A 15,478-nucleotide genomic window follows, 5' to 3' on the forward strand; every position below is an offset into this window, starting at 1 on the left:
TTTCTAACCAACGTGAATTTGAAAAGTAAATTAAGATATGTCCAAATCGATTAAAGAAGATAGAATTTGAAAAGAAAAGCTAGGCATGTGGCATCAAAAAAATTGTAGCTTTTTATGAACCAACTTAGACCTCACCTCACAACCACTTTTTAAAGAAATGCATGTTTTTCTTATCGTTCTATTCATTTTTCGCTTACTTTGAACCTTTATATTCTTTGTTGGTTAGCTAGCAATTAGCATCTCTAGATATTTTCTTGGTACGTAAACTAAATCTATGATTAAGAGAATTCAACATAATCTTTAATCGCAATCCTAATAATGTTAGACGAGTCCACCTCAATAAAAAAAAAAAAAAAATGTCAAAACCATTTTAAAGATACCAAAACTAAGACAAGACGTATAGATAATAATGAAGGCTTCAAGATCCTTAGTCATTCATTGTAGATTGACATGCACGCATCTCACAACAGTGAGAGATACCCCAACACAATCATGTATGACTCAACCAATACCATCGACATATGTACGATTCCACTAAAGATGTCTTTATCTAGTAGTATTTCACGTTTTGGAATGGTAGGAAAAGAGATGGTATTTGTGGAAGTAAAGAAATGCAATTGTCATGATGGTTAGTACATATTAGGGTGTGTAATAATAAATGTGACATAGGGGAGATTGTTGTAAATAGTGAAAAGGAATATTATTTGGTTGGGCCTACATTAGATATTGAGAGTGATATTTTGATACGAAAAATAAGAGAGTTTTGATAGGACGAGAAAAGAGAGAAGGAGTAGGAAATTAGGAATTTTGGATGATGGCATTCGCACGTGTAACTTGTGAATTTTGTGATGGACTTTAAAGTCATGAGGCCCACACTTTGCAGGCCCTGGTCCACTTTTCTAAAGCCCAATAGGCCTCTTCGACGTATTCAAACCACATGTTTTTTTTTTTTGACGCCTAGTAAATTAGCTCGAGAATTATTAATTTTTAGTCACGCTCGATTTCAAGTGCATCATTAATTATTGATGAAAATTTCCATTACTGTTTATTTTTTAAAATTAAAACATTTGTTTGAATAATTTGATTTTTAGTGAGTTATACAAATCACAAGTAGTAGAATAATGGAAATTGATGTTTTCAAATTAACCAAATATGTGTGTGTGTGTGTGTATATTTAAATAGTTGTTCCCACCCTACCAACATTTGAAAGGTGGTGAAGCCCTTTCCTTTTTCTTTTGAAAAGTAATGAAAATAATCAATCATGTGTTTGAAATTTCTTTCTTTCTTTTTCTTTTTCAAATAAATTAAAGGAGTTGGCTTTTAGAATTAATTAATCCATATATGATATACTGATTTATTACACAATACAATTAAATAAAACTTCGAAGAAGAAAAAACTCGAATTTTATCTAATTGTTTTCAATGTAACGAATTATGTCCATAGATGTTTGTTTGTTTCTTCTTTTTTTTTTAGTAAAAGATGCTTTTAAATTTGGGTATATGTGGCAATTTTTTTTGTCACATGTGTTCAATGAATTATATATATATATAGGGCCCTAGATTAGATTAACTTTTTAAAGAAAAGAGACATGACCTAAAGTTTTTTTCTTCTTTTTTTTTTTCAGCAGTGATATGTATTAGTAAATTGATTTTGTTGTACGTTATCCAATTTTGTATACTTAGGTTCATAGCAGGATTGAACTCAAAGAATTGTAGAACAACGGTGTTTTCACCGTTGGATAAAAACGAAAACTGATTTTTAAGAAATGGGTGCGTTTTCAGAATTCTTAAACAATTTTTAAATTGAAATTTAAAATATAAATATAAACACTTAAAAGTCAATTAGATAATTAACAGTCATTTTAAAATAAATTAAAAAAACTAAGTAGTTGTCATAAAAAAAATCTATTATTTGTTTTTTTGTTTTTGTTTTATGTTCTTGTTTTCTATTTTTCTAAAAACAGAAAACATTTGTTTTGGTTACTGTTTTTTTGTTTTTCAAAACAAAAAATCAATAACGAATTTTTGTTTCTAAAAACTAAAAGAAAGAATTGATGATTGATGATTGTGTTTTTGTTTTTGTTTTTTATTTCTAAATAACTTAAAATTGAAAAAGATAAAAATAAAAAATATATTTCTAAAATTGAAAAGTAAACAAATGAAAAACCAATTAATTATCAAATCACTAGTTGGTTTTTAAAAGTTATTCCCATAAACACTTGTGTCTATTGATTTTTTTTTTTTTTTTTTTTTTTTTTTTTTTTTTTTTTTTGATGTTGTCATCTATATCTAAAGAGTGCTTTTAAATTTAAGCAAAAATTTAAAATAAAAGAAAAGTAGTCTTTGAAATTTTTGTTTTTTCGTTTTAGCAATTTGATTAAAAATTTAAATGTTTAGTAATGAAATTACAAAAGAAAGACATATATGTGACTATGTGAGTTGGTGGGGAATGTGGTTGGCCGAAAGGTTTGTGTTGTATATTATTTTAGCTTTAATTTCTAATTTATATTCTAAAAATATCTTTCAAACTTTGCTTCAAAACAAAATATTTGTTTGTTCTTAAGACTTATTCACATTTTTAAAACTAACTAGTAATGACCATGTTGACATTTAAATTTAATGTTTTAGAACAGTGTGTATATATAATTTAAAAGAAAGAAAAAACTCAAATACAAATACGTGATATAGTATATACAAATACTTTCTTTCTCTACCATGCACATGCACACTTCAATTCTTAAAATATTAATTATACACGCATCCACTTGTAAGTAAAACACAATGAAACAACTGAATATACAATCATCTCTATCAAAATAATCGCAATCCATTGATATATTAGTTATGTCTATTACCGGTTGAATGCAAACAAACAAATACATTTAAATAATTCATGTCTCATCTTAAAGATTTATATATTATTAGATTAATCGAGCACCTATACTTGAATAGTTGTGTCTCATCTACAAAAAAAGAGTAAAATAGGATTAAAAAAATCTTTTATATTACTCATATTTATATACACATAATAATTCTTCTCTAAAAACTTATTTTTTATTTAGTACAATTTGAAAATACTATTCAAGAGTAAGAGTGTATATATCTATATATATTCCAAAGATGCAAATATAAATTTAAAATTCATGATCCAATAGGTTTTAAATACTTATGTTATTTCTCTCAACCTCTAGCATTCCAAGCCAAAATTGAGTAATAAAACTTTGTCAATTACTCAAAATCCAAGAGGGAAAGTTAGATACATCTATATATTATATATGCACTCATTTATTATATTGTTTTGTGAATGAAATAAAATAAGATAAGATAAAATTATATATAAGAAAAATTATGTGAACATTAGAATTAGTATATATATAATGCTTTCAGTAATAAATTTATCATGTTTATATAAACATGTGGAAGAGTAGATGAAGAATATTATAATATGTATTACATATAATTATATACTTTCTTAGTGCTCTCTTTTCTCTTAGTAGTATAAACAAATATATTTAATGAGCAGTCAAATGCCTTTTGTATATTTTAAGTGATATTAGTTGATATGGATTGACTAATTGTAAACATCAATTATTTAATTGTCATTATGGGAAAATCAAGGATGATCTAGTAAGAGATCGTGACTATTCTAAAATTAATGATTCACCTCAAGAATTAAATTAACTTTAATTAATTAAGCTTTACAATATCTATATTCTATTAATAATCTCTTTGGACCGCCATCCTTTCTCCATTAAACCTTATTAATTAATATCAACACGTCATCATATCTATGCTTTAAAATACAAATCAACGCAACCATATTTATTAATTACATATATATTTGTACTCTTTCTTACTCTAACCATCAATAAATATAACTTTAAATTTATAAATCAAGTACACAAATCTTAGACTTTTTATAAATTTGTCTTTTCTTTCTGTTTGAATATTTCTAAAATTTATTAATTTTAAACTTTCAAAATTCTATCTATAATTGAATTAGCATTGTTATACAATGTATTATCTCCTAGAGATATCACATTGATGGTTAATTATTCTAGACATAAACCTTAAATAATAAAGTTCTAACATAACCAATATCATCATTATATTAAACAATAATCTAAAATGTACCATAATACTTACCTACTAGCTGGATTGAATTGATTCTTTGCAGCAGCAAGTGATCATCTTCTTTACTACTCGGCGAATTCTTCTTATTTTTATTAAATATATTTTATTGTATTGATAATGAGAGTGAAATAAATCATTTGACACGTAAATTAATTTATGTTGTTAAATAATATTACAAGCAAATGCATAGAGGGTAGTATTTACTTGTAATTAATAGTAAAAAAAACAAATTTGTAAAAGTGATTTGTTGCAAAGAGATGTATACATCTCAAGATTGGAATCAAATTAAAATCTCTCTTCTGTATCTGTGACGTAGTTGAGATCACCGGCCAAGTAACAAGCAAGTATTGCTCTAAATACAAAACTCTAAACAAAATTATACATGGACATATATTTGTAACGAAGAGTGCTTAATTAGAATAATGTTTGGATTGGTACAAGAGATTGGGAGGGAAAAATATTAATGAAGAAAGGCAAAAATTAATTAAGACCAAGTTGAAGATCCAAAGATTTACAAGAAGCAGGGGAAGAAGAAGAAGAAGAAGAATGAAAAACGACAGGGTTGGTGGAGGGTCGTCGGGACGACATGTCGGGCGGTGTGAAAGTGAAAAACGGCTGTCGTTGTTGTTGAGGTAAAAAGGGAAGAGAAGAATCAAAATGGATTAATCCGGCGTCGTTTTGGTTGAAACTAATCTGTGAAGAGTTATAATAATAATCATCGGAGATGAAAAAAGAAGAATTGGGAGAAGAAGAATTAGGATCATAATCATAAAGAAAATGATTATTATTGTTAGAATTAGATTGAAGATAATAAGTAAGTGTAGCTTTTCTTGCTTGAAGTTGCATCTTCTTCTTCTTCAATCTCTCTTTCTTGTGAGCATTTTGATGGCCTCCCAAAGCTTGAGAATTTGTAAACTCTTTCAAACAATATTGACACTCAAATTTTGTTGCTTTTTTATTATTGTTATTATTGCTAATAACAACAATATCGGCAGCTTCTTCTTGATCATCTTCTTCTTGTTCTTGTTGGTTTGTTGATGATCTTTGATCGAAACAAACTGTTGTTGCTGTTGTTGTTGAAGAATTTACACTTTCATGATCACCTTGATCATGAAAGTTATTACAAAAATTGTTTGATGGGTTGAGCTCAATTCCAAAAAGTTTCACTTTTTTCTCCATGCAACAACCTCCTCCGAATAACCCACCTTCTTTTTCTGGATCAAAATTACAACAAAACGAGTCCTTTCCCATCATGGCAGAGAGGAATAAGAGAAAAAACAAAAGGGATTTCTTTTTTTAAAAGGAGTTTGAATTTGAGGGGGATTTGGAGAGATTTAGGGTTTGTTTTATAATGAGATTTGGAAAATGGCTTACAACAAAATCCAATATTGAAAACAGTAGTGTGTGTGTGTGTGTGTGTGTGATATGTCAAAAAGGAATAATAGTTTGTGATTAATTTTAATTTTTAATAATCATCATGAAACGGCAACGGCAAGCCAATTAAGAGGTCAATAAAATAAGGTTTTAAATGAATTTGGAAAAAGAAAAGTCAGAGCATAGAAGAAGTCTCTCTTCTCTTTTTCTTTCTCTCTCTCATGCAATGTTTTTGTGTTCAAATAACTTTTCAATATTATACATAAACTTTCCTCATCCAATGGAGATTTAGTTTTCCCTTTTTCTTATTTGCAAAATATATTTTAATTTATCAACTTCATTCCTAATAATTTGTTTTAACAAGCTTATAAATACACCAAAAGTAAATTACATTTATGCATTCAACTTCTACACATGCATGCAAAGTAAAAGTTCTCAAATCAATTGAAAATAGTTTTGATATTTTTTTTAATGGAAAATTCATGTAAGGAAGGAATGTAAATAGTTAATAGTTAGGAAGCAGCACTTAGAGGTATTTTTGTTAAAATAAAACAAAACAAATATTCGAATGCTTGAAAGAGAAGATTAAGTATGATTAATTAAATTAATGTTAGAAAAAGCAAAGATATAGTATTAGAGAAGAAAAGTCAAAGAAAGTGGGGGATTGTGATCACCTTCAGAGAAATAGAGAGAGAGAGAGCTGCAAATGGATAACTAAAACCCACCAATATTAATAGTTTCATTGGATTCTTTTTTCCTTTTTTTCTAAAAAGTTGATTAAAGTGCTTATTTGGTAGATTGTTTTCAAACCATTATTCTACCTTTCTTTTTCTTGCTTTAATTCATTTTTAAGAATTATGATAATAATGGCGAAATTTTGTTCTAACTTATGATTAAAATATTTTACTATAATCCTAAACTATTTACTATACCAATTTTCTTAAACTTTAACAATTACGCCTATTCATTTAACCTATAAATGTGAAGTATTTTGATTCAACCTAATAATTAGTTCGAGTAATATAAAAAAATACACCATTTATATATTTAATATAACATTTTTGTTTTAATCGATACACCAAACAAAAAGGGTACGAAAAAATGAAAGAGAAGGCACAAATGGAAGCCTATAATTCAATTAGTAAATTGTATTATAACATAACCCTAAAAGTTGAAAGGTACATGTACCATCATTTTGAAATGAAAAAAAAATTCTAAACCGAATTTAAAAGCAAATTCTATTTGTACGATAAAATAATAAAGTAAAAAATTTAAGAAAAAGTGGGTGAGAAGTCTCATCTTGTACAGTATTTTATGAAACCAACGTGAAAAATTAGTCCAAAAAAAAGGATGAACGTTTGTGTGTGTGAGAAACATGGTAATTAAAATCAAAAGTTAAAATATTATTTAATATCGAAGACTAATATTTCCAACCAAATAGAAATACTAATAACTATAAATTAATCTAACTACATATTGGTAAAATTGAAATATTGATATGGATGAATTATAAAACAAAATAAAAAGGAAAGGAATTGAGAATAGTAAGAGAGAGTAGTTGAGCAAAAGGTAACAAAGGAATATTAAGAAGTGGGGAATGATGTAAGCATATATACTTATAAAAGAAGAAGAAGAGAGAGAAAAAAAAAAGAAAAGAGGGAAAAAGGTGTAAAATGAGATCTTGGGCATATCTTCATAGAGCAGGCAAAGCCCTATATTTTAATATCTATTATTCAATATTCACCTCCTTTTTCTTTTTTCTTTCTAATGGGTCTTTCAATAAATATTATCTTATAAGAAATGAGTCACAAAGATTTTTCTTTGGTTGGACACATCTAAATATAAGGAGCCCACATTGTAGGGCTTGTTGGAAACTCTTTAGATTTTAGCAATTTGCTATACAAACATATATATTTGTGTATTATTAAGATCCTTCCCACTAATTGGAATTTATTTATAAAAGTAATTCCTACTTTAGGAGAAAAATGTTTCCAAGTAGGCATGCTGTCATGAAGCATTTCACTGTCATAAACATATAACATGTGGAATATTAATAAATATGGTGTGCCTTTGGACTATGGGTATGGCAAGATAATTTATGGGTTGGTGGGTTGGTTTGATTGAATTGAATTAATTTTTCTTCTTCTTTTTGGCTCATTTTTCATTTTATTTTCTTACATTATGGGTTTTTTATTAAAGCTACCCAATGCTTTGGCCACCCCACCTTCACCTTCACCTTCACCTTCACACCCTTATCTTCTTTATATATATATATTCTTCAAACTCATCTTTAAAAAGTTAGGTTTAAACTAACATCGTAACTTTTTTATTTTAAAGTTTTGTTTAATTTTAGTTTTTAAATTTTCAATCATCTTAAATTTCATCTCTTTAAATTATTTTTTGTTCAAATTAGCTAAGAGTTATCATGTAAGAAAATATATATAATGTAAATATGTTTTCCAAGTGAAAAAAAATTAAGAAACAACTTTTTGTTAATTTTGAAAAAAAAAATCAATAAGATTAAAGAATTGATATCTAAAATGTGCTTGTTAAAAATTGAATCCAAATTTTAGTAATTTATTTTTAGAAACGGATTGAGAATTCACATGTTTAGTTTAAAAAAATGTGAAAACTATGGTAACTAAAAAGTTGTAAAAAAGCAATATATCAACGTTTAATGATTAACTTAGTCTATCTTTAATAAAGGAAGTGATACTTTCTATCTCTTTAGTGAAAGAAGGTATGATAGCTAAATAAAATGATATTTAGTAATAGTTTGAGCAAATATTTATTTTAAAATCCAAAATTAAATGGCAATAACACATAAAAACATAGAAATAAAAGAAGTTAGGGAGAAGAAATGAATTAGAATAGTGAAGAAATTTGTGGGTTGTTGATGTGATGTGAGAAAAAGAAAAGTAATTGGAGTGAGGTGGAAAGACAGAGACAAATGAAACTCATTCGAACCCTCCTCTTGACTCTCTCGTCTCTTTTGGTCTACTCATTTCTTTTCTCTTTTAAACTCATTTTTAATTGCTCTCATCAACTTTATATATATACCTATATTTTGTGTCCTCTGGGTTTAAATTTCATCCTTAAATTTTAAATTTTTTTAATACAACTTCAAATTTTAAAATGAAATCTTTCATTTTCGAAAACATACCTAAACATATATATTGACAACAGTAGAAATTTATCAATGATAGAATCAACTAACCCTACAATTTCATACCATATTTTTCATCCATGTCAAGTACAATAATTGTATTAAGAAAACAAGAACAATATTTTAAAACATACTTTTTATAGTTTTTAAAATTAAGCTTTTTTTTAATCCTGTAAAGAAAAGATAATAAACAAAGGAAATTTAGAAGTGAAATTGGATCTTTATATTTTTATTGGCTTTATTATAAAATAATTTTCAAGAGTTTAAAATTTGGAGTTCTAAATTAAAATAGAACTCAAAAGTTTAGAGTGAAAGTAGGATTAAAATGAGAACTATATTTCAAATTTAGTTGTTGGATTTTCAATTTTTTCTTTCCATAAAAAAAAAAAGAAGAAGAAGAAGAAGAAGAAATTAGTAACCAAATTGGTATTATTATTATTGTTGAAATGATGAATCAGAATCCCACTTAGCTCTATAAATCATTCTCTATTTCCATGTAATTTCATGTCCCTAAGATTCCATTTCCCAAAACCCAATGTTTCATACTCTTTCTGAGTTGAACAAATCAAACCTCTCTCTATGGAGTTTTAATAATAATAATAAAATGATAATACTTTTAAATAACATAAGTGTTTAAAATATGTATCAATACAATAAAATATGATTGTTTACAAATATAAATAAATACGGATGATAGACTATCGTAAAAAATATCTATTGATAAATATATTTTGAATGAACAATGAATATTGGAAATGGGGGAATTGAGTGAATGTGATTGATCTTATTTTACCTAAAAAAGAATGAAGTGTTCTTTATTAAGATGCCATTGCCCTTTGATTGAAGCATAAAACCAATGATCTCTATTATTTATTTGTGGATTCATCTTTTTTTTTTTCCTTTTTCCACTTTTCATCTTTCCTAGATGAAGTTATCTTTAAGAATAATTGTAAATATAACAATTAAATTTAAAATATTTAATTATATAACAACATTTATAAAAAATTTAACAAAATCTCCCAAGTCTATCTACGTAGAATCTATGTTACAAATGTTGGTCTATTATTCATAAATCATAAAAATCTCTCGACAATATAAGTTTACAATTTTTTAAACATATCGTTATATTCTTATTACTAGAATTATTACCCGTTATAATTACTTTATCTTTGATATTGAATGACAAGATTTATAAGGAATAAGGACCCTTTTTTGAAATAATACACATTTTATTTACTCTTGATTAATTAATTAATTAATTATTTACCTTGCTTCTAGAATGCTCACCCAATAAGTAAATAATAATAAATAAAAGAAACACATGTTTTAAAATTCTTTGCATAAAAAGTTAATATTAATTTAATTTTATCATGGTATATCTAATAATTATGTTAAATTAGAAGAGTATTAGTTTAGAATCTAAACTTTGAAAAGTAGGTGTTAAATAAATCCATAAACTTTCAATATTATGTTTAATAGACTTTCAAGGTTTAAAATTTTTGTAATGATTTTTTTTTTTAATTTTTAATTTTATATCTAGTAAGCTTTTTAAACATCTCCAATTTTTTTGGACCAAACATACACCAACATTGTGAACTAAACTTCAAAACGATTAAACTAATCAAATAGATCAATCTTGAAATTGAGAGATTTACTTTTTCAGGTATAAGATTGATAGATCAATTAGCAAAATCATCATAAGCTAAGGTACTAAAGGTGATAAGTATTTGTACGATAAAAATGTGACCATTCTTCCACACAAAATCACGTGGAAAACTCAAGATCGAGAACCATCCCTCATATATGGTTATAATATTCAATATTAGAAAAAGTAAATGTAAAAATTAATTTAATGGGAAGCATCCACAGATTGCTAAAACTGTACTACCAACTCCAAAAACAGACAAAATCATGTGCAGTTAGGGATAAAGGATGGCTTTTAATAAAAAAAAAGTGGAAATTTAGCAAAAAGATTTTGATTTGAATAAGAAACCAAAGTTGTTTAGTTGATACATTTGTTCAAACTTGTTGCCTATCTCAGGTTTGTGATCAAATCCCAATTAAACTATAAGTTAAAATGGTCACAATCTAAGAAAAATAAAGTTAAAAAATCAAAGTAATGCGTCTTAAAGATTGAAGGTTTCTTCAACGAAGGTATCAAAAGGAACCTTCCTTTGGATATTAAAAAATCATCAACAATGCTGCAGAGAAGTCAAACTAATTTTCAACCTTCCTCCACTTGTCTACAAATTTCAATGTTTGAAAGAGTAAAACAAGCTCATTTGAGTAGATGAATAGGAAATTAGGCATTAATTAATGAGGTTATGTAATGTAAATCATAAATGAATCAACACCAGTCTTTCAAATACCATAACATTGACATTTCTTCTAAAATTATGTACACATACAGAATATCTCCAGTGGAAAAGTAGCTTCAGATAAAAAAGATATTTTGTTGCATCTCGACATGCGATCTCGGACTTAGTGGTCATGGTTACATGGTTTATACAGTCATTGTAGAGATTTGAAAATATTTTCTTTGACAACATGTAGATTAAAGAAGGTTTAACATTGAGTGGGCCGATCGTAGGTTGGTGGTAGGGAGGGGCAGTTTTCATTCATATTGGCATAAGGTTCTAAGGTATTGAATTGAGGCAGCTCCATTTTGTACTCACCTAGAATCTGGCAGAAAGGAAGCTTATCACTTTCATTGTTGCACCAAGTTGGCAGGCGTGTATGGTTGTCCTCAAAAATCTTGAGCATATATGCATCCCGAATCTGTAAGACAATCAAATTCAATGTTGGAAAAGAAGCCTATGGAAAAGGAATGATTATTAGTTGACACATGTTCGAAATATTGAGACATACAGTGAACTCTGTTACTTGAATGGAGCTGGATACAGGACCAAATATTCCAGCCTCCTTGTACATTGCGAGGATAAAGGCAACACATGTTGTCGATTTCCCATCACTGTACACCCAGTCATCTTGTTCCGGAATTGTAAGCAGTTCATCAAAAGGAATTCCTCGCTTTTCAGTCTCAACTAGAATGTCGTGCAAGTCCAAATCCTAAAAGGAACCAAAGTCAATAATTTAACTTCTAAGTTTAGAAACTTCCATAAAGAGGTTTAGAAGACAACAAATGTTCTGTACAATTGAGAAGCGTAAAAATAAAAATGGGTCAATTTGGATGATTATTTTATAGAAATTCTACTGATAAATGATGAACTAGAATAGTGCTATTGAAATGTGAGCCTAACACAGGTTGTTGCTGATGAATTTTTCGATGAACCTTTGTGATATCCATCAACATGTGTATGTATTTCTAAAGAGAACCTAGGAAAACAATATTGCGCCAGTACTTGAGGAATTTTTGGAACATTTGTCTTTCAACTGTTAACTAAAGAAGCTTGTCAAGGTAACTCTACGATCCTATTATAATTTTCTAAAAATAACAATTTACAGGAGATTAAATCTTAAGCAGGTCCACCAAGCTTAAACTTATCTTCTTTAACCACTTTTAGTGTTTACATTATTCCTTATTTAACACTAAAAGTGTGTTTGGTAGTGGTTTTGGCATATTTCACCGGCCAAAATCACTTTTGCACATAAATATGGTGTTTGGCAACATAAAGAAAGTGATTTTAGAAAAATAAGAAATCGCTCAAAATTTATTTTTCAAGCATCACCTCTAGTGAATGTGGAAAAGTGATCAACAGGGAATCAACACTTTATTTTATATAGTTTTTAAAATACCCAAAACACCCTTTTTTTTAGTAATTTGATAGTTTTAAAATCACTTTTGGTATCAAAATTAATGATTGAAAATCAAACTTAAGAGTTTGTTACCAAACATAAATTTGATCATTTAAAAATCAATTGTATCTAAATCTTTTTTCCTAAAATCACTACTCAAATTATCACTCCCAAACACACCCTAAGTCAATCCATGCGGCCTCAAGTGCTCGTAATGGGTTATGAACAAGAATTAAATTCTATGAGATCCCTTTTTCCTTATTCCCAATAGCCAATGGGAGGGCAATCAACTATTAACTTCCTTGTCAAGAGAGTTGATTGATCTTTACTTCAGTGGTGAGATTTTGTGGGTAAAAAGGTTCCCCTTCAATCCAATCATGATGTCCACATCAAAATTAGTTTTGCTGACAACATTCTGTCATTCATCTGTGTACATAAAAAATGAGTGAAGATTGCTGACATACCTCAGTTCCAAGCCGCTTGTTCAGAGCCTCATTCCACATGTTTGCAGCATATGCTGGCTGCAACCTAGTCCACATAGACATGACAGAAATAACCTGCAAAAGTGAACTTGTCAGCAAGAAAATTCATAGAAAAGGAGGTTTTTTTCTACAAGCATCGTCCTTAGATATGTATGTCCATATTTATGCACATGTGTAACCAAAACCTCATCCATGTTCACCAAAACATGAATGGGTGCATTCCAAACATCTATGGAATATAAAGAATATAATCGTGAAAAATATGAGTAAAGGCAGGTAACCATTGGTGGTACAATCAGATGAAAGATTCACTACATCAAAATACATTACAGGGGAAAAGAAAACCAAAACCCACCAAGTGAGCATCAAGAGGAGGAGGAAAGTTGTCAGTTACGGTATCGATCCAGCTAAAAATCATGTTATGATAACCATATGGCTTCCCAGACATGCTTCGAGCATATTCCCATGCTGCAGAAGAGTTGAACTTTGCACGCATCTGTGGATGCAAAGGAAGCAAGGCTACTTGTGGATTTGAGTTGTCCTTGAGTGCCAACTCCCACCATTCATCCCATGGAATAACCACGATGATTTCTTCACCCTATGAAACACGTGAGAAATTCCCCTCAAATTAAAAATCAAACTCCAATACTGGCCATTTATTTGCGACTCATAGTCACATGATTTTGAATAATAAGCTGTCAAATGATATTTGCATACCTTCTCATTCTCATGTCCTGATTCACCAACCCAAAGATTACCCTGTTCATCCTTCAAGCAAACTGCTGTATGACCAGCAAAAGACCCCGTTACCCATTTTTCTAATGTCTCAAAGCCTCCCCACCGTCCACGTATTTTGGACACGGCTAAGAAATCACCAGAATGAACGTCATCTGGGTTGATAGTTGCTTTCCATGGCTGGGATCGCTTTTCAAATGTGGCACCCATATGCTTCTTAAGGAAAGCTAAATTGGCATTTTCGCCCCAAACGGTGTTGGAAAACAGGGGCAACACATCTACTAAAGAGAGCAGAGTTCCCAACATCCCAGACGGCATAAGAAAAACTGAAATCCCATGCTGCTTAACCTGCTCAAGTTTCAGCATCATGGTTAGCAATATGCAACTATATTTTAGAGCATTCAATAACGAAAAAGGAAGAGTAAAAACATACATATTCCAACTCGGCAGGTTCTTCCCATGAATCAAACATCAATGTGTGCTCCCGTGCAGAGAAATAGTAATCCCATGTAATCCTGTACGGTGTTGCAAAAACATATAGATCCATACAGGTCCAACTGTGTGCTGCAGATGTCTAAAAGTGGAAGGAAGTAATCAATACAGAGATTTGCGTAACAATGTAGGTTCGCACATCTATATATAACATCTATAAGCCTAAAATCTAAGGCAGATGATCGGTTTTTAAAGAATCCTTTAATTTACAAAAGACTAATTCGAACAACACAAGACCCGGGATTTCCCCGTGGAAGTAGAATTCCATCAAAATGCAACTAAGAACGTCGCCAAAGCATCAAAACCATAACAATATTTGGTTTACATACTAATCCAAGTCGCTTGGAAATTAAATATCAAGGGCTGACGGCTAAGGCGTAGAGTTCAATGCTTCTTGATTGAAATGGATAGATTATACAGATAAATTGCATTCAACTATTTGAAGCTCAACCCAAATTCATGGTAATAACATGTAAATGCACATAAGAGAAAAGTAAAAGAACAAAAAAAGTCAAACCTTGAGACGGAGAACGCCACCTCCCAAGCCTCTATCGCCTTCAGTAAGATTAATCTGAGCTTCGTTAGTGAAGAAGCAAGCTCCTTTCCACTCAATCGTTCCATTACTGGGAGTCACTGACCCAACATAAGACGGCAACAAATCCACGGCAGTATGAAGATTATTAAGCACCGGCCACGATATCTGTCGTGGGAGAACCGGAAGAACATCGTTAGCCCTGAAGGGTAACTTCAGAGCCCGACCCAAATTCGCACCGAAAGCAAGCGCAAAACAGCAAAGAACCAATACCCATATCGTTGATCGTGAAGAAGAAGACATGGGTAAGGTATCTTCGTGAATATGTACCAAATTCGAAGCGAAATTTGGGATAAAAGTTGCAGAGAAGGGAATCAAACCCTAGGGATAATTGGGCATTTAGGAATAGTCTTTGACTAGAATTGATTGGGAAAATCCATATGAAATGAGTTTGGGGAAGGGGAATGTTGGACTAATTGATTATTCATGGAGGGTTCCGATTGAGTTTGGCGATGGGGTTGATAAACGAAGAAAAACGTGGCGTACCCGATAAACTCTCAGGCACCTTTATGGATATTTTCAAAGTCATCGTTTTTATGTCTTTATTTATTATTGGTTTTGTTTAAATTTGAGCTGTACTTAAAGAAAAAAATGGAAAATTATCATGAGTGTAAAAAACTTTTCAAAATATTTATAGCAAAATCTTACATTGCTATCCATATCTCTTAGTAATACTGGATTAAAACACAAATTAAAAAGTATATATAAAAAAATACCTTTTCACTTTTTTTGTACAATTGGTTTTTT

At 29.4% G+C, this 15,478-nt stretch overlaps 1 protein-coding gene across 1 annotated transcript; it reads right to left on the reverse strand.

Annotated features, from left to right (window-relative positions):
* Positions 1 to 10,983: 10,983 nt before the first annotated feature.
* LOC101209749 lies at positions 10,984 to 15,229 on the reverse strand. Its single transcript, XM_004135174.3, has 7 exons — positions 14,657 to 15,229; positions 14,081 to 14,221; positions 13,630 to 13,995; positions 13,268 to 13,510; positions 12,895 to 12,987; positions 11,543 to 11,743; positions 10,984 to 11,452 (listed from the first exon to the last, which is right to left on the reverse strand). Exons 1-7 carry the CDS (start codon positions 14,972 to 14,974, stop codon positions 11,240 to 11,242), a joined length of 1,575 nt encoding a protein of 524 aa, XP_004135222.1. The 5' UTR covers positions 14,975 to 15,229; the 3' UTR covers positions 10,984 to 11,239.
* Positions 15,230 to 15,478: the final 249 nt, after the last annotated feature.

Source organism: Cucumis sativus, chromosome 5 (genome assembly GCF_000004075.3).
Source record: "Cucumis sativus cultivar 9930 chromosome 5, Cucumber_9930_V3, whole genome shotgun sequence".
In the NCBI taxonomy this organism is placed as follows: domain Eukaryota; kingdom Viridiplantae; phylum Streptophyta; class Magnoliopsida; order Cucurbitales; family Cucurbitaceae; genus Cucumis; species Cucumis sativus.

What these genes read in the sequence shown, in the direction of transcription:
- LOC101209749 (XM_004135174.3), bottom strand. Translation starts at nt 14,974, where the DNA reads ATGTCTTCTTCTTCACGATCAACGATATGGGTATTGGTTCTTTGCTGT. An exon ending in AACCTGCCGAGTTGGAATAT is followed by an intron (nt 13,996 to 14,080) that starts GTATGTTTTTAC and finishes AAACTTGAGCAG; the next exon opens with GTTAAGCAGCATGGGATTTC. An exon ending in CTCCTCTTGATGCTCACTTG is followed by an intron (nt 12,988 to 13,267) that starts GTGGGTTTTGGT and finishes TCACTTTTGCAG; the next exon opens with GTTATTTCTGTCATGTCTAT.